Here is a 19,180-nt window from a genome sequence, read left to right on the forward strand (position 1 = left end):
CTGGAGCGTGTGCTACAGGTGGGAGATGCTATGGTGACCAGCGAGCTGAGACAAGGGGGGACTTTACCTAGCAGGGTCTTGTAGATGACATGGAGCCAGTGGGTTTGGCGACGAGTATGAAGCGAGGGCCAGCCAACGAGAGCGTACAGGTCGCAATGGTGGGTAGTATATGGGGCTTTGGTGGCAAAACGGATTGCACTGTGATAGACTGCATCCAATTTGTTGAGTAGGGTATTGGAGGCTATTTTGTAAATTACATCGCCTAAGTCGAGGATTGGTAGGATGGTCAGTTTTACAAGGGTATGTTTGGCAGCATGAGTGAAGGATGCTTTGTTGCAAAATAGGAAGCCAATTCTAGATTTAACTTTGGATTGGAGATGTTTGATATGGGTCTGGAAGGAGAGTTTACAGTCAAACCAGACACCTAAGTATTTGTAGTTGTCCACGTATTCTAAGTCAGAGCCGTCCAGAGTAGTGATGTTGGACAGGCGGGTAGGTGCAGGTAGCGATCGGTTGAAGAGCATACATTTAGTTTTACTTGTATTTAAGAGCAATTGGAGGCCACGGAAGGAGAGTTGTATGGCATTGAAGCTTGCCTGGAGGGTTGTTAACACAGTGTCCAAAGAAGGGCCAGAAGTATACAGAATGGTGTCGTCTGCGTAGAGGTGGATCAGAGACTCACTCGCGACCTCATTGATGTATACAGCGAAGAGAGTCAGTCCAAGAATTGAACCCTGTGGCACCCCCATAGAGACTGCCAGAGGTCCGGACAGCAGACCCTCCGATTTGACACACTGAACTCTATCAGAGAAGTAGTTGGTGAACCAGGCGAGGCAATCATTTGAGAAACCAAGGCTGTCGAGTCTGCCGATGAGGATGTGGTGATTGACAGAGTCAATGAATACGGCTGCACAGTAATGTTTCTCATCGATGGCGGTTAAGATATCGTTTAGGACCTTGAGCGTGGCTGAGGTGCACCCATGACCAGCTCTGAAACCAGATTGCATAGCAGAGAAGGTATGGTGAGATTCAAAATGGTTGGTAATCTGTTTGTTGACTTTGCCTTAGAAAGACATGGTAGGATAGATATAGGTCTGTAGCAGTTTGCAAATTATGGTGGAAAATAAGTATTTGGTCAATAACAAAAGTTTATCTCAATACTTTGTTATATACCCTTTGTTGGCAATGACAGAGGTCAAACGTTTTCTGTCTTCACAAGGTTTTCACACACTGTTGCTGGTATTTTGGCCCATTCCTCCATGCAGATCTCCTCTAGAGCAGTGATGTTTTGGGGCTGTTCCTGGGCAACACGGACTTTCAATTCCCTCCAAAGATTTTCTATGGGGTTGACATCTGGAGACTGGCTAGGCCACTCCAGGACCTTGAAATGCTTCTTACGAAGCCACTCCTTCGTTGCCCGAGCGGTGTGTTTGGGATCATTTTCATGCTGAAAGACCCAGCCACGTTTCATCTTCAATGCCCTTGCTGATGGAAGGAGGTTTTCACTCAAAATCTCACGATACATGACCCCAATCATTCTTTCCTTTACACGGAACAGTCGTCCTGGTCCCTTTGCAGAAAAACAGCCCCAAAGCATGATGTTTCCACCCCCATGCTTCACAGTAGGTATGGTGTAATTTGGACGCAACTCAGCATTCTTTGTCCTCCAAACACGACGAGTTGAGTTTTTACCAAAAAGTTATATTTTGGTTTCATCTGACCATATGACATTCTCCCAATCTTCTTCTGGATCATCCAAATGCTCTATAGCAAACTTCAGACGGGCCTGGACATGTACTGGCTCAAGCAGGGGGACACGTCTGGCATTGAAGGATTTGAGTCCCTGGTGGCGGAGTGTGTTACTGATGGTAGGCTTTGTTACTTTTGTCCCAGCTCTCTGCAGGTCATTCACTAGGTTCCCCTGTGTTGTTCTGGGATTTTTGCTCATTGTTCTTGTGATCATTTTGACACCACGGGGTGAGATCTTGCGTGGTGCCCCAGATCGAGGGTGATTATCAGTGGTCTTGTATGTCTTCCATTTCCTAATAATTGCTCCCACAGTTGATTTCTACAAACCAAGCTGCTTACCTATTGCAGATTCAGTCTTCCCAGCCTGGTGCAGGTCTACAATTTTGTTTCTGGAGTCCTTTGACAGCTCTTTGGTCTTGGCCATAGTGGAGTTTGGAGTGTGACTGTTTGAGGTTGTGGACAGGTGTCTTTTATACTGATAACATGTTCAAACAGGTGGCATTAATACAGGTAACGAGTGGAGGACAGAGGAGCCTCTTAAAGAAGTTACAGGTCTGCGAGAGCCAGAAATCTTGCTTGTTTGTAGGTGACCAAATATCTATTTTCCACCATAATTTGCAAATAAATTAATTAAAAATCATAGTCATAGTTGAAGTGTACCTATGATGAAAATTACAGGCCTCTCTCATCTTTTTAAGTGGGAGAACTTGCACAATTGGTGGCTGACTAAATACTTTTTTGCCCCACTGTAAATTAGTATACAAATTTCTTGCAACTAATAGAATGTTATATATATGGGGGATACAATCTTCCCAGCTCTGTAGATTCTGCTGTGAGGAGGCAGAGTCATTAGATCATTTATTTTGGTATTGTCCATATGTAGCTCATTTTTGGTCACAGGTCCAGGAATGGCTCAAGAATTGCAACATTTGAACTAACGCTGCAGACAGCAATATTGGCTGACTTGAAAAGCCATAGTCAATCAATCAATAATATAATAATTATTTTAGCACATTTTTTTTTATTTTTTATTTACAATCTGTAGAAGCTATGAGAATAGAAAGGTTCAGTACTTTTGTAAAGCATCACAGCACAGTTGACACATATATGGCAAATAGAAATCCGAAATGGATGATGTTGAGGGACAGATGGGAGGGGTTGAATGGAGCTGAAGGGTGGGACTAATAACAAGATAAACAATGTAAAGCATACGGGATCTGTAGGATGTATATAGGTTCGGAAAGGTTGTGAAATAGCATAGTTACAAATAGAAATCAAACTGGATGGACATCAGAAATAGAGGAAGGACTAAGAACAAACAAGAGAGAACTATTGTAAAGTAGACTGTGTCTGTAAAATGTGTATAAGATGTATAAATTGAAGGTAAATTGGGGGATCGGTGGTAGGGTTTGCGGGGAATAATAATAAAGGTATATTCTTTTTAAAAAGTATGTATGTCTATATAGGTATGTGCCGTAATTTCAGGACTATAAGCCGCTACTTTATTCCCACACTTTGAACCTCGCGGTTTATACAATGACGCAGCTAATTTATGGATTTTTCCCACTTTCACAAGATTCATGCCGCCAAAAAACTGAGCACCGTCACATAATGTGACGTAAATCGAGCGAGCTCAAACTTCCCATCATTCTGATTACGGTAGTAATTTTGTCACCCTCATCATGGCAAAGACACGGAGAAATGCATATGATGCAGCTTTCAAGTTGAAGGCGATCGATCTGGCTGTTGGAAAAGGAAATAGAGCTGCTGCATGGGAGCTTGGCCTTAATGAGTCGATGATAAGACGTTGGAAACAGCAGCGTGAGGAACTGACTCAGTGCAGAAAGACAACAAAAGCTTTCAGAGGGAAGAAAAGCAGATGGCCCAAAGTATTTGCAGCCACTCGACATCAGTGTAAATCGTGCATTTAAGGTGGCGCTCCTTGTTCAGTGGGAGGCTTGGATGACAAGTGGGAAGAAATCCTTCACTAAAACGGGCCGCATGCGAAGAGCAACTTATGGTCAAGTCTGCCAGTGGGTCCTGACAGCGTGGAGCATTGTCAAAAAATCCACTATCATCAACGGGTTTCGAAAGGCTGGACTGCTGCGTGTTGAAGGGGCAGCATGAGCTCAGCGGGGTATTTGCCTCTGAATGAAAGTGACGAGAGCGACAATGAAAACGATCCAACAACGGATGAAGCAATTCTGAGGCTATTCAACTCCGACACCGAAGGAGATGACTTCAGTGTTTTCAGTGCACAGGAGGAGGAAGATAGTGACCAATGACTTTACTGGTAGGCTACTGTTTCATTTTTGCCGTGTTTCGTTAAAGCCTATTTATTTTTGTTACAAGCCGTGTTTCGTTAAAGCCTATTTATTTTTGTTACAAGCCGTGTTTCGTTTAAAGGTTGTGTAAAGTTCATTTGTTTCAATGTACCGGTAGGCACCTGCGGCTTATAGACATGTGCGGCTTATTTATGTACAAAATACATATTATTTAATAATTCAGTGGGTGCGGTTTATATTCGGGTGCGCTTAATAGTCCAGCAATTACGATATATGTATGCATGCGTGAATGGATATATATATTTACCCCAAAAATATGGGGGATTGGAAATGATGCAGACAATTACATTGGAAGCAACATTCTTTCCGCAATATTAAGCTGATCCTTCCTCTAAAATGAAATAGAACAAAAAATTAATTTAAAAAAGTGTAAAGGAGTAGATAGGAAGGCAGAAAGAGATGGAAGGGAGAGAGAGATGGAAGGGAGAGAGAGAGAGAGAATGGAGAGAGAGATGGAAGGGAGAGAGAGATGGAAGGGAGAGAGAGAGAGAGAATGGAGAGAGATGGAAGGGAGAGAGCGATGGAAGGGAGAGAGAGATTGAAGGGAGAGAGAGAGAATGGAGAGAGAGATGGAAGGGAGAGAGAGATGGAAGGGAGAAAGAGATGGAAGGGAGAGAGAGAGAGAATGGAGAGAGAGATGGAAGTGAGAGAGAGATGGAAGGGAGAGAGAGAGAGAATGGAGAGAGAGATGGAAGGGAGAGAGATGGAAGGGAGAGAGAGAATGGAGAGAGAGATGGAAGGGAGAGAGAGATGGAAGGGAGAGAGAGATGGAAGGGAGAGAGAGAGAGAGAGAGAGGGAGGAGAGAGAGATGGAAGGGAGAGAGATGAAGGGAGAGAGATGGAAGGAAGGGAGGAAGAGAGATGGAAGGGAGAGAGATGGAAGGGAGAGAGAGAGAGGGAGGAGAGGGAGAGAGATGGAAGGGAGAGAGAGAGATGGAAGGGAGAGAGAGAGATGGAAGGGAGAGAGAGAGAGATGGAAGGGAGAGAGAGATGGAAGGGAGAGAGAGATGGAAGAGATGGAAGAGAGGAGAGAGATGGAAGGGAGAGAGAGAGATGGAAGGGAGAGAGAGATGGAAGGGAGGAGAGAGATGGAAGGGAGAGAGATGGAAGGGAGAGAGAGATGGAAGGGAGAGAGATGGAAGGAGAGGAGATGGAAGGGAGAGAGATGGAAGGGAGAGAGAGAGATGGAAGGGAGAGAGAGATGGAAGGGAGAGAGATGGAAGGGAGAGAGAGATGGAAGGGAGAGATGGAAGGGAGAGAGATGGAAGGGAGAGAGAGATGGAAGGGAGAGAGAGATGGAAGGGAGAGAGAGAGAGAAGGGAGAGAGAGAGATGGAAGGGAGAGAGAGATGGAAGGGAGAGAGAGAGATGGAAGGGAGAGAGAGATGGAAGGGAGAGAGAGAGATGGAAGGGAGAGAGAGATGGAAGATGGAAGGGAGAGAGAGATGGAAGGGAGATGGAAGGGAGAGAGAGATGGAAGGGAGAGAGAGAGATGGAAGGGAGAGAGAGAGATGGAAGGGAGAGAGAGAGATGGAAGGGAGAGAGAGATGGAAGGGAGAGAGAGAGATGGAAGGGAGAGAGAGATGGAAGGGAGAGAGAGAGATGGAAGGGAGAGAGAGATGGAAGGGAGAGAGAGAGAGATGGAAGGGAGAGAGAGATGGAAGGGAGAGAGAGATGGAAGGGAGAGAGAGAAGGATTTTGGATGTGTGTTCTTTAGAAAGGCCAAGCCATCAGCGTGCCTGCATCCCATGTCTCCGTGGTTACCGGGTGTGTGATGTGTACTGGATGTGACACTAGCGCTGCGGCATTCCAGACCGCCTCCGGACAGACGGAAGGGAGGGTGTGTGTGTGTGTAGATCTGTGTGTGTGTGGCGATCAGTGTGTGTGCTGATGAGGGATGCTGTGCACTGCAGTGACAAGGACACTCTTACCTTCAGAGTCCCACGACGCTGGCTAACTATTCAAACACAACCTCCTCAGCCCTACCTGCCTCTCCCTCTCTTTCTTTCATTCTCTCCCTCTACCTCTCTCTTTCTCTCCCACCCTCTCTCCCTGCGTCAGAAGCAACCATATGGAAAGCATTATTCCCGTCGTTCTTTCTCACCGCAAACATTCCAGCAGCCCTTCCAGCACTCAGTGACTTTACAGCAACCTTGTAGTTCTTCGATGTTAGCAACTCTCTCTCCCTTTCTCCATCTCTCTGACCATCTCTCCTTCTCTCTCTCTCCCTTTCTCCATCTCTCTGACCATCTCTCCTTCTCTCTCTCTCCCTTTCTCCATCTCTCTGACCATCTCTCCTTCTCTCTCACTCCCTTTCTCCATCTCTCTGACCATCTCTCCTTCTCTCTCTCTCCCTTTCTCCATCTCTCTGACCATCTCTCCTTCTCTCTCTCTCCCTTTCTCCATCTCTGACCATCTCTCCTTCTCTCTCTCTCCCTTTCTCCATCTCTGACCATCTCTCCCTCTCTCTCCCTTTCTCCATCTCTGACCATCTCTCCTTCTCTCTCTCTCCCTTTCTCCATCTCTGACCATCTCTCCTTCTCTCTCTCTCCCTTTCTCCATCTCTCTGACCATCTCTCCTTCTCTCTCTCTCCCTTTCTCCATCTCTCTGACCATCTCTCCTTCTCTCTCTCTCCCTTTCTCCATCTCTGACCATCTCTCCTTCTCTCTCTCTCCCTTTCTCCATCTCTGACCATCTCTCCCTCTCTCTCTCTCCCTTTCTCCATCTCTCTGACCATCTCTCCTTCTCTCTCTCTCTCCCTTTCTCCATCTCTCTGACCATCTCTCCTTCTCTCTCTCTCTCCCTTTCTCCATCTCTGACCATCTCTCCTTCTCTCTCTCTCCTTTCTCCATCTCTGACCATCTCTCCCTCTCTCTCTCTCCCTTTCTCCATCTCTCTGACCATCTCTCCTTCTCTCTCTCTCCTTTCTCCATCTCTGACCATCTCTCCTTCTCTCTCTCTCCCTTTCTCCATCTCTGACCATCTCTCCTTCTCTCTCTCTCCCTTTCTCCATCTCTGACCATCTCTCCTTCTCCTCTCTCCCCTTTCTCCATCTCTGACCATCTCTCCTTCTCCATCTCTCTGACCATCTCTCCTTCTCTCTCTCTCCCTTTCTCCATCTCCCATCTCTCCTTCTCTCTCTCTCCCTTTCTCCATCTCTCTGACCATCTCTCCTCTCTCTCTCTCTCTCTGACCATCTTCCCTCTCCATCTCTCTGACCATCTCTCCCTCTCTCTCTCTCCCTTTCTCCATCTCTCTGACAATCTCATCTCTCTCTCTCTCCCTTTCTCCATCTCTCTGACCATCTCTCTCCATCTCTCTGACCATCTCTCTGACCATCTCTCCCTCTCTCTCTCTCCCTTTCTCCATCTCTCTGACCATCTCTCCCTCTCTCTCTCTCTCCCTTTCTCCATCTCTCTGACCATCTCTCCCTCTCTCTCTCTCCCTTTCTCTCTCTCTGACCATCTCTCCTTTTCTCTCTCTCCCTTTCTCTCTATCTGACCATCTCTCCCTCTCTCTCTCCCGTTCTCTCTCTGACCATCTCTCTCTCTCTCCCCCTTTCCCCCTTTCCCTCTCTATCTCTCTCTCTCTCTCTCTCTCTCTCTCTCTCTCTCTCTCTCTTCAATGAAATTGCTCCATTTCTCTTGCTCTTTCTCACTCTCCTTCACTCCATTTCCTCTCCTTTCACACCTCCTCCTCCTCATCACTTGCTCTTTTCTTCTCACTGATCTAGGCAATGACTCCTTAGTGGAAGATAGTCAAAGGTTGCATCCTTTTGACCAAAGCCCTATGACAAAACGTATAAGGAATAGTGCGCCGTTTGGGACAGCCGAATTGTCATCAATGACCTTCTCTACTCTGAAAACGGTGTGCTCTCAAAGAAGGTCTCTGTACCATAGTAATGCTCTTGAGATAACCGCGTCTTTATTTAATGGTGTGATAGCACTGTGGAACCCTTGCTGTATGTAGACTGAGTATGGATGGATGTATATCTTTGGTCTCCTCAATGAGACTTGCATTGATGTTTGCACAGTAGTGTGGAAGACTTTGCACTCCATGTGTGTGTGCTCGCATCCGCATCCGTGTGTGTGTGTGTGACAGTGTGTGTACATTGGGGCCTTCCGAGACCACTCAGGACCTGTCTGTGTGATTAGGTGTATACCATGAGTCTACCCCAGACAGGTTAATGCATGTGCTCCATAAATCTACCAGAGAACTGGTTTACTATTCAATAATGGGAATGTACTTTGGGGTCCTTTGTAGCACATGAGGTTGTGTTTAGTTTAATGGACAAATCATGGAGATCTATTGGTTTGAAGTAAGACTCTAATTTATTTTTATCTAGCTCCTCTGTGGGGGTTTGAGGGCTTTTTCTCATGGGCACAGACTCAACACTCTGTCTTGTCTGTGCTGGTTGGGTTGGTTTCGACCCCCGCATTCTCATGTTCTCACACACAGGGATAGAGAGAGGCACTCAGAAACACACATCCCTCTTGTCCCACTGGCTGCACCTGTGTGGCTTTGGTTCGGACACGGCTCAAGTTGCCTCTGAGGAATCTGGGATATGTGGGGCACCGAATACCCTATCTAACCAGCCACCGTATGGTACACACACACACACACACTCAGCAGAGACACACACACTCAGCAGAGACACACACACTCAGCAGAGACAGACGGAGAGAGGGCAGAGGGGAGGAGATGAGGAGAGGGGATAGAAGAGAAGGAGGGAGTAGAGGTCAGAAGAGGAGGGGGTGAGGGTCGGAGAAACTAACACTCCAGTCTTTTCTCTAGCCGTGAAGGTCGAGGCAGGGAGGCGGCCGGTGTTGAGAAAATGATGTTTCTGCCCTCATAAAAGACCCCGGAGAAGAAAGGAGAGGAAAGTCCCCCCCCCCTCCTCCCTCACTCAACCCCCTCCTCCCTCCATCACCTCTGGCCCCTCCATCCCCCACTCTGTGTTTCAAAGTGTGGCCACATGAATGGCACTATTGTCTGTCGGGAGCGAGGGAGCGAGGGAGCGAGGGAGCGAGGGATACAGAGAGATGCGGTCCAACAAAGGGAGAGAGGCAGGGTGCTGAGGGCAAGTGAGTTGAGCTGCATCTGTTCATTTATTCTGGGTCTGGTCCCAAGTGATTTATTTAGTTGGAAAGGCAAACTCTATAAAGTTGTTTAAAAGGTCACGTTACTTAACTTAACTCGGTTATATGTGAGCATTGGAACCAAGGTTTGTTTTGTTATAGAACCGTCCTACACAGAAAGACTGTTGAGATGTGTGTTGCGTACAGAACTTTAATTGAAGCATTATGTGTGTCCTGTAACAGTAGCCCAGTGATACCGGTTAGCTGTGTTGACCTGAGAGGGCGTAGCAGGGAAGCAGAGGAAGAAAAGGTGTGAAACACATACTAATCTCAGTGAGCCTCCAAAGCACCACCCAACAAGCGAGGCTACTGTTAACCATCCGTGAGCATGTCTCTACCAAGACTCTAAACACGGTTTCTGTTTTTCTATCGCCCTGCTTTTCTTTCTCTTTTTCTCGATTTCTGTCTCGTTGTCTATTTCCCTGTTTTCTCCCTTTCAGTTTTTGAACAGACATCTGTATTTGAGCTCTCTCTTGATCTTTTCCTCCCTCTTGTTGTTCTACCTGCATCTCTCCCCCCCCACTCTTTCTTTTTTAAACATACCTTTTTCTTCCTCCTTCTCCCTCTGTTTTGACCATTACACCTGCCTGCCCAGTATCATTTTTTCCATCACTCACCGGCTCCTTCCATCCACCCCTCCCTCTCCCCCTCTCTCCCTCTCTCCCTCTCCCCCTCTCCCCTCTCTCCCTCTCTCCCTCTCCCCCTCTCCCCTCTCCCCCTCTCTCCCTCTCCCCCTCTCCCCCTCTCTCCCTCTCCCCCTCTACCCCTCTCTCCCTCTCTCCCTCTCCCCCTCCCCCTCTCTCCCTCTCCCCCTCTCTCCCTCTCTCCCTCTCCCCCTCTCTCCCTCTCCCCCTCTCCCCCTCTCTCCCTCTCCCCTCTCTCCCTCTCTCCCTCTCCCTCTCTCCCTCTCTCCCTCTCCCCCTCTCTCCCTCTCCCCCTCCTCCCTCTCTCCCTCTCCCCCTCTCTCCTCTCTCCCCTCTCTCCCTCTCTCCCTCTCCCCTCTCTCCCTCTCCCCTCTCCCCCTCTCCCCCTCTCTCCCCTCTCTCCCCTCTCTCCCTCTCTCCCTCTCTCCCTCTCCCCTCTCTCCCTCTCCCCCTCTCCCCTCTCTCCCCTCTCCCCCTCTCCCTCTCCCCCTCCCCCTCTCTCCCTCTCTCCCTCTCCCCCTCTCTCCCTCTCCCCCTCTCTCCCTCTCCCCCTCTCTCCCCCTCCCCCTCTCCCCCTCTCCCCTCTCCCCCTCTCTCCCTCTCCCCCCCCTCTCTCCTCTCCCCCTCTCTCCCCCTCTCTCCCTCTCCCCCTCTCTCCCTCTCCCCCCCTCTCCCCCTCTCTCCCTCTCCCCCTCTCCCCCTCTCTCCCTCTCCCCCTCTCTCCCTCTCTCCCTCTCTCCCTCTCCCCCTCTCCCCCTCTCTCCCTTTCTCCCTCCCTCAGCTAAGTGCAGTTCTCAGACACGTTGTTTGCTCTGCCATTCTTTAGCTCAGGTCTACTGTGACATAGTTAGGCTGCCATCATCTCTCTTAATGTTATTGTTTACAGGGAAGCCCCTTAGCAACCGCCTATGTGACTGGAAGGCATGTAGACCTTTTATAAATGGTTTATGTGCCTGTGTGTTTCTGTCTGCACGTGTGTGTCTGTGCCTGTGAGTGTTTGTGTGTGTGTGTGTGTTTGAGGCCGAGCCCAGCTCCTCTCTTCTCCTGGTGCGGGGGTGTGTGTTGAGTGCAGTTAGTGCTTCCCTCTCCAGTGTGAGTGCTTCGAGATAACCTCCTGACCTTAGTGATAACAACAGGAACGCCCAGTTCCTCTGCTGCCGCATGCCTCTACTACGCTGGCACTGTGCTAGGCTAGCTTCTTCACTAGCATCTATATGGTCATTGGCTAAATTCCCCATTCATTTTACATGTCTGCTGCTAGCCAAAAACATGCTAACAGCTACTCAATTGGTGTATCTTTGGTCACACAGGCTTGATTCCCCATTGACTATTTGCTACTACTAGCGAAACATGCTAATGCTAACAGATTAAAGATAGCTTAACAGTGCTTTGTGTTGTTAGCTGTAGTAGTGTTATGTTCTGAATGAATAAATGGATGAGTCAGTTGGTCTCAGTCCGTAATGCCCTCTTCTCTCTCTCTGTTCTGACTGGCTAAATGTTGCCAAGCTCCCAGGGCGGTCTGAGAGCATCTTGACTGGCTGCATCACCGCTTGGTTTGGCAATTGCTTGGCATCCGACTGCAAGGCACTACAGAGGGTAGTGCGTACTGCCCAGTACATCACTGAGGCTGACCTCCCTGCCATTCAGGACCTCTATACAAGACGGTGTCAGAAGAAAGCCCTAAAATTGTCAAATACTTCAGCCACCCAAGTCATATACTGTTCTCTCTGCTACCGCATGGCAAGTGTTACCAATGCACCAAGTCTGGAAACAAGACCCCAAGCCATAAAAATGCTAAATAGCTACCCGGACTATCTGACTCACTGCTTTGCACTAACTCCTTTGACATATGCTGCTTCTACTGTTTATTATCTATCCTGTTGCCTAGCCACTTTACCCCAACCTATACAGTACGTCGTACAGTGGCTTGCCAAAGTATTCACCCCTTTGGCATTTTTCCTATTTTGTTGCCTTACAACCTGGAATTAAAACATATTTTTGGGGGGTTTGTATCATTTCATTTACACAACATGTCTGTCTACCACTTTGAAGATGCAAAATATTTTTTTATTGTGAAACAAACAAGAAATAAGACGACAAAACTGAAATCTTGAGTGTGCATAACTATTCACTCCCCCACAAAGTCAATACTTTGTAGAGCCACCTCTTGCAGCAAATACAGCTGCAAGTCTCTTGGGGTATGTCTCTATAAGCTTGGCACATCTAGCCACTTTTGCCCATTCTTCAAGACAAAACTGCTCCAGCTCCTTCAAGTTGGATGGCTTCCGCTGGTGTACAGCAAACTTTAAGTCATGCCACAGATTCTCAATTGGATTGAGGTCTGGGTGTTGACTAGGTCATTCCAAGGCATTTCAATGGTTTCCCTTTAAACCACTAGAGTGTTGCTTTAGCAGTTTGCTTGGGGTCATTGTCCTGCTGGAAGGTGAACCCACGTCCCAGTCTCAAATCTCTGGAAGACTGGAACAGGTTTCCCTCAAGAATTTCCCTGTATTTAATGCCATCCATCATTCCTTCAAGCCTGACCAGTTTCCCAGTCCCTGCCAATGAAAAACATCCCCACAGTATGATGCTGCCACCACCATGCTTTACTATGGGGATGGTGTTCTCTGGGCGATGAGAGGTGTTGGGTTTGCGCCAGACATAGCGTTTTCCTTGATGGCCAAAAAGCTCAGTTTTAGCCTCATCTGACCGGAGTACCATTTTCCAAATGTTTGTGGAGTCTCCCACATGCCTTTTGGCAAACAGCAAACGTGTTTTTTTCTGGCCACTCTTAGAGTGTATGGCTTAAAGCGGTCCTATGGACAGATACTCCAATCTCTGCTGTGGAGCTTTGCAGCTCCTTCAGGGTTATCTTTGGTCTCTTTGTTGCCTCTCTGATTAATGCCCTCCTTGCCTGGTCCATGAGTTTTGGTGGACGGCCCTCTCTTGGCAGGTTTGTTGTGGTAACATATTCTTTCCATTTTTTAATAATGGATTTAATGGTGCTCCGTGGGATGTTCAAAGTTTCAGATTTTTTTTTATAACCAAACCCTGATCTGAACTTCTCCACAACTTTGTCCCTGACCTGTTTGGAGAGCTCCTTGGTCTTCATGGTGCCGCTTGCTTGGTGGTGCCCCTTGCTTAGTGGTATTGCAGACTCTGGAGCCTTTCAGAACAGGTGTATATATACTGAGATCATGTGACAGATCATGTGACACTTAGATTGCACACAGGTGGACTTTATTTAACTAGTTATGTGCCTTCTGAAGGTAATTGGTTGCACCAGATGTTATTTATGGGCTTTCTGCTTTTTTGTTTACTTTTGAAACAAGTAATTATTTTCATTTCGCTTCAACAATTTGGACTATTTTGTGTATGTCCATTACATGAAATCCTTACAGCCACGTTATCATTACTCATTCCTCGTGTTGTAATTTTGTTCTATTCTTTTTTATATTTTTCACTCTCCATTGTTGGGTAGGGTCAGTCCGTAAGTAAGCATTTACTGTTAGTCCGCCCCTGTTGTTTACAAATCATGTGACAAATAAAATGTGATTTGATTTGATCCTCTGCTGCCAGGGTATATAACATAATGATTAATAAGAACTGTTGATATTTATTTGATAAAAAAAAAAAAATGTAGTACAGAAAATACACACAAAAATACAAAATGCAAGCATTGTACATTATCATAATAAACTTACACGTTCATCAGTAATAAGGTCCTCAATCTGCTTTCTGAATTCCCCTAGATGCACCAAAACATCCATTTTAAGGACATTTTGGAGATTGTTCCACAACTAAGGTGCAACTAAACTTAAGCTGGTTTATCTCCATAGAGACCAGAGGAATGTCCTGAGTTAACCATCCCTGAGACCGGGGTGGTAACTCCTATGTCTAAAGTTTAGTCATGATGTTAGGTACAGTGGGACTTTTGTAAAAAGGGCTTTACAAATGAAAACATAGCAATGTATCGACATAACTGACATCAACCAACTTTCTATTAGAGAACGCAGTAATGACTACTTAAACTGTCGCCCGTAGGAAAGCCCAGTGTACGATAATAACCGGCATCTGGCGGCTTTAATGGAGTGGCAGCTGCGTTCATCTGGATGATGTTGCCATTGTCTAGGACCGACATGAACGTTGACTGAATCATCTGCTTTCTACTACTTAGCGAGAGGCAGGACCTATTTCTATAGAAGAAGCCCATATCTATTTTCATCGACATGCTTTTTTATCTATCCAAATGCCTAGATGTTTATAAGCAGGGACACCATCCACATGGACACCATCCACATGGACACCATCCAAAGCACATGTGCTTATGTCATCAGTTATTTTTATGCTCTCTAGAGAACAACATATACCTAGTTTTACCTGCGTTCAGTACTAATTTAAGGTCAATAAAGTTATGAGTAGGGAGGTGAGGTGTTGGTATGGGTTGGTATGGGAGGGGTTGGAGTCACCTGCCAGATAAACATGTGTCCTTGAGTGACAATAAAAATAGAGCGGAAAAATTGCCTTCGAGGACTGAGACACGTGTCTCATGTTGTTGCTTTGGGTTACAAGCCACTAACCTCTCTCTTTCCTCCTCCATCCCTCTCTCTTTCCTCCTCCATTCCTCTCTCTTTGCTCCTCCATCCCTCTCTCTTTGCTCCTCCATCCCTCTCTCTTTCCTCCTCCATCCCTCTCTCTCTGCTCCTCCATCCCTCTCTCTTTGCTCCTCCATCCCTCTCTCTCTGCTCCTCCATCCCTCTCTCTTTCCTCCTCCATTCCTCTCTCTTTGCTCCTCCATCCCTCTCTCTTTCCTCCTCCATCCCTCTCTCTTTGCTCCTCCATTCCTCTCTCTTTGCTCCTCCATCCCTCTGTCTTTGCTCCTCCATTCCTCTCTCTTTGCTCCTCCATCCCTCTTTCTCTGCTCCTCCATCCCTCTCTCTTTCATCTTCCATCCCTCTCTCTTTCCTCCTCCATCCCTCTCTCTTTCATCCTCCATCCCTCTCTCTTTCCTCCTTCATCCCTCTCTCTCCAGGTTTTTGGACGATAAGGGCTACGTCCTCTACCCTCAGATCGGGGACCGCCTGGACCTCATCTGTCCGTCGTCTGACCCGCCCAGCCAGCGGGCCCCCGCCGAGTATGAGTTCTACAAGCTATATCTGGTGTCGTCACGTGACCAAGCGGACAGGTGTGAGGTGACGGGCGCGCCCAACCTGCTGCTCACCTGTGACAAGCCCAACAATGACATGAGGTTCACCATCAAGTTCCAGGAGTACTCTCCTAACCTGTGGGGACATGAGTTCAAGACCAACGCTGACTACTACATCATCGGTGAGTAGGGAGAATTGGAGTGTGTTTGTGTGCCTGATTATAGAGCAATTCTGTTTTGAGGGATTTGTGTGTTTGTCTGTGTGTGTGTGTGTGTGTGTGTGTGTGTGTGTGTGTGTGTGTGTGTGTGTGTGTGTGTGTGTGTGTGTGTGTGTGTGTGTGTGTGTGTGTGTGTGTGTGTGTGTGTGTGCGTGTGCGCTAATTGTGCAACTTTTGGGTGATAGAGTTTGCCTGTTGTGTATATGTACACACTTGTGTGTAAGTGTGTTATGTTTTTCCTGGGTGTGTGTGTGTGTATCTTTGTTTGAGTGTGTTATGTTTCATCTCTCCTCGGTGGATGCTGATTTGGGCCAAAGCATGTTTATTGTTATTGCTAGCCTTGCAGTGACCGGGGATGGCGTCCAGCTTTTTGTTTTGGTTAATTTGGGGTTTGTTTGTGGTGAATACGTGATGACGTCATCAACACGAGCCAAGCCAAGTGTGTGTATCACATGGAAAAATCTCTCTAATGTTACATCAAGCGAAGCCTCTATTCAAACAAGGGAGCTTAGAATGGATTCAGGAGTTCAGGAGCACTCTAACACACACATATGTACACACACATACATACACTGCGTTTTGAACTCCTGAAGGCAGACATTATTAGATTGCTATAGTGTAGACTCCCTCCCACACACCTGGAAGCCCCATTCATGGTATTAATGCTCTTTTCACCTGTGTACCAGATTTAATGTATTAATGCTCTTTTCTCCTCGGATCCAGATTTATTGTATTAATGCTCTTTTCTCCTAGGATCCAGATTTATTGTATTAATGCTCTCTTCTCCTAGGATCCAGATTTACTGTATTAATGCTCTTTTCACCTGTGTACCAGATTTAATGTATTAATGCTCTTTTCTCCTCGGATCCAGATTTATTGTATTAATGCTCTTTTCTCCTAGGATCCAGATTTATTGTATTAATGCTCTCTTCTCCTAGGATCCAGATTTACTGCATTAATGCTCTTTTCTCCTAGGATCCAGATTTACTGTATTAATGCTCTTTTCACTTGGGAACCAGATTTACTGTATTAATGCTCTTTTCTCCTAGGATCCAGATGTACTGTATTAATGCTCTTTTCACCTGGGATCCAGATTTACTGTATTAATGCTCTTTTCACCTGGGATCCAGATGTACTGTATTAATGCTCTTTTCACCTGGGATCCAGATTTACTGTATTAATGCTCTTTTCTCCTAGGATCCAGATGTACTGTATTTATGCTCTTTTCACCTAGGATCCAGATGTACAGTATTAATGCTCTTTTCACCTGGGATCCAGATGTACTGTATTAATGCTCTTTTCACCTGGGATCCAGATTTACTGTAGTTATGCTCTTTTCACCTAGGATCCAGATTTACTGTATTAATGCTCTTTTCACCTGGGATCCAGATGTACTGTATTAATGCTCTTTTCACCTGGGATCCAGATTTACTGTATTAATGCTCTTTTCACCTGGGATCCAGATGTACTGTAGTAATGCTCTTTTCACCTGGGATCCAGATTTAATGTATTAATGCTCTTTTCTCCTCGGATCCAGATTTATTGTATTAATGCTCTTTTCTCCTAGGATCCAGATTTATTGTATTAATGCTCTTTTCTCCTAGGATCCAGATTTACTGCATTAATGCTCTTTTCTCCTAGGATCCAGATTTACTGTATTAATGCTCTTTTCACTTGGGAACCAGATTTACTGTATTTATGCTCTTTTCTCCTAGGATCCAGATTTACTGTATTAATGCTCTTTTCACCTGGGATCCAGATGTACTGTATTAATGCTCTTTTCACCTGGGATCCAGATTTACTGTATTAATGCTATTTTCACCTGGGATTCAGATTTACTGTATTAATGCTCTTTTCTCCTAGGATCCAGATTTACTGTATTTATGCTCTTTTCACCTAGGATCCAGATGTACTGTATTAATGCTCTTTTCACCTGGGATCCAGATGTACTGTATTAATGCTCTTTTCACCTGGGATCCAGATTTACTGTATTTATGCTCTTTTCACCTAGGATCCAGATTTACTGTATTAATGCTCTTTTCACCTGGGATCCAGATGTACTGTATTAATGCTCTTTTCACCTGGGATCCAGATTTACTGTATTAATGCTCTTTTCACCTGGGATCCAGATGTACTGTAGTAATGCTCTTTTCACCTGGGATCCAGATTGACTGTATTAATGCTCTTTTCACCTGGGATCCAGATTTACTGTGTTAATGCTCTTTTCACCTGGGATCCAGATGTACTGTATTAATGCTCTTTTCACCTAGGATCCAGATGTACTGTATTAATGCTCTTTTCACCTGGGATCCAGATGTACTGTATTAATGCTCTTTTCACCTGGGATCCAGATTTACTGTGCTAATGCTCTATTCACCTGGGATCCAGATTTACTTTATTAATGCTCTTTTCACCTGGGATCCAGATTTACTGTGTTAATGCTCTTTTCACCTGGGATCCAGATGTACTGTATTAATGCTCTTTTCACCTGGGATCCAGATTTACTGTGCTAATGCTCTATTCACCTGGGATCCAGATTTACTTTATTAATGCTCTTTTCGCCTGGGATCCAGATTTACTGTGTTAATGCTCTTTTCACCTGGGATCCAGATGTACTGTATTAATGCTATTTTCACCTGGGATTCAGATTTACTGTATTAATGCTCTTTTCACCTGGGATCCAGATTTACTGTGTTAATGCTCTTTTAACCTGGGATCCAGATTTACTGTATTAATGCTCTTTTCACCTGGGATCCAGATTTACTGTGTTAATGCTCTTTTCACCTGGGATCCAGATGTACTGCATTAATGCTCTTTTCACCTGGGATCCAGATTTACTGTATTAATGCTCTTTTCACCTGGGATCCAGATTTACTGTGTTAATGCTCTTTTCACCTGGGATCCAGATTTACTGTATTAATGCTCTTTTCACCTAGGATCCAGTTGTACTGTATTAATGCTCTTTTCACCTAGGATCCAGATTTACTTTATTAATGCTCTTTTCACCTGGGATCCAGATTTACTGCGTTAATGCTCTTTTCACCTGGGATCCAGATGTACTGTATTAATGCTATTTTCACCTGGGATTCAGATTTACTGTGTTAATGCTCTTTTCACCTGGGATCCAGGTGTACTGTATTAATGCTCTTTTCACCTAGGATCCAGATGTACTGTATTAATGCTCTTTTCACCTGGGATCCAGATGTACTGTATTAATGCTCTTTTCACCTGGGATCCAGATTTACTGTGCTAATGCTCTATTCACCTGGGATCCAGATTTACTTTATTAATGCTCTTTTCACCTGGGATCCAGATTTACTGTGTTAATGCTCTTTTCACCTGGGATCCAGATGTACTGTATTAATGCTCTTTTCACCTGGGATCCAGATTTACTGTGCTAATGCTCTATTCACCTGGGATCCAGATTTACTTTATTAATGCTCTTTTCACCTGGGATCCAGATTTACTGTGTTAATGCTCTTTTCACCTGGGATCCAGATGTACTGTATTAATGCTATTTTCACCTGGGATTCAGATTTACTGTATTAATGCTCTTTTCACCTGGGATCCAGATTTACTGTGTTAATGCTCTTTTCACCTGGGATCCAGATTTACTGTATTAATGCTCTTTTCACCTGGGATCCAGATTTACTGTGTTAATGCTCTTTTCACCTGGGATCCAGATGTACTGCATTAATGCTCTTTTCACCTGGGATCCAGATTTACTGTATTAATGCTCTTTTCACCTGGGATCCAGATTTACGGTGTTAATGCTCTTTTCACCTGGGATCCAGATTTACTGTATTAATGCTCTTTTCACCTAGGATCCAGTTGTACTGTATTAATGCTCTTTTCACCTAGGATCCAGATTTACTTTATTAATGCTCTTTTCACCTGGGATCCAGATTTACTGCGTTAATGCTCTTTTCACCTGGGATCC

At 45.6% G+C, this 19,180-nt stretch overlaps 1 protein-coding gene across 1 annotated transcript in view; it reads left to right on the forward strand.

Moving 5' to 3' along the window:
- LOC118369170 (ephrin-B2-like) overlaps nt 1–19,180 on the forward strand; it is a 127,859-nt gene that overhangs the window by 56,222 nt on the left and 52,457 nt on the right. Inside the window, exon 2 of the mRNA XM_052497275.1 lies at nt 14,909–15,204. Within this exon, the coding sequence (XP_052353235.1) occupies nt 14,909–15,204 (296 nt within the window). The remainder of the gene's footprint in view (nt 1–14,908; nt 15,205–19,180) is intronic.

Source organism: Oncorhynchus keta, chromosome 35, assembly GCF_023373465.1.
Source record: "Oncorhynchus keta strain PuntledgeMale-10-30-2019 chromosome 35, Oket_V2, whole genome shotgun sequence".
Classification (NCBI taxonomy): Eukaryota; Metazoa; Chordata; class Actinopteri; order Salmoniformes; family Salmonidae; genus Oncorhynchus; species Oncorhynchus keta.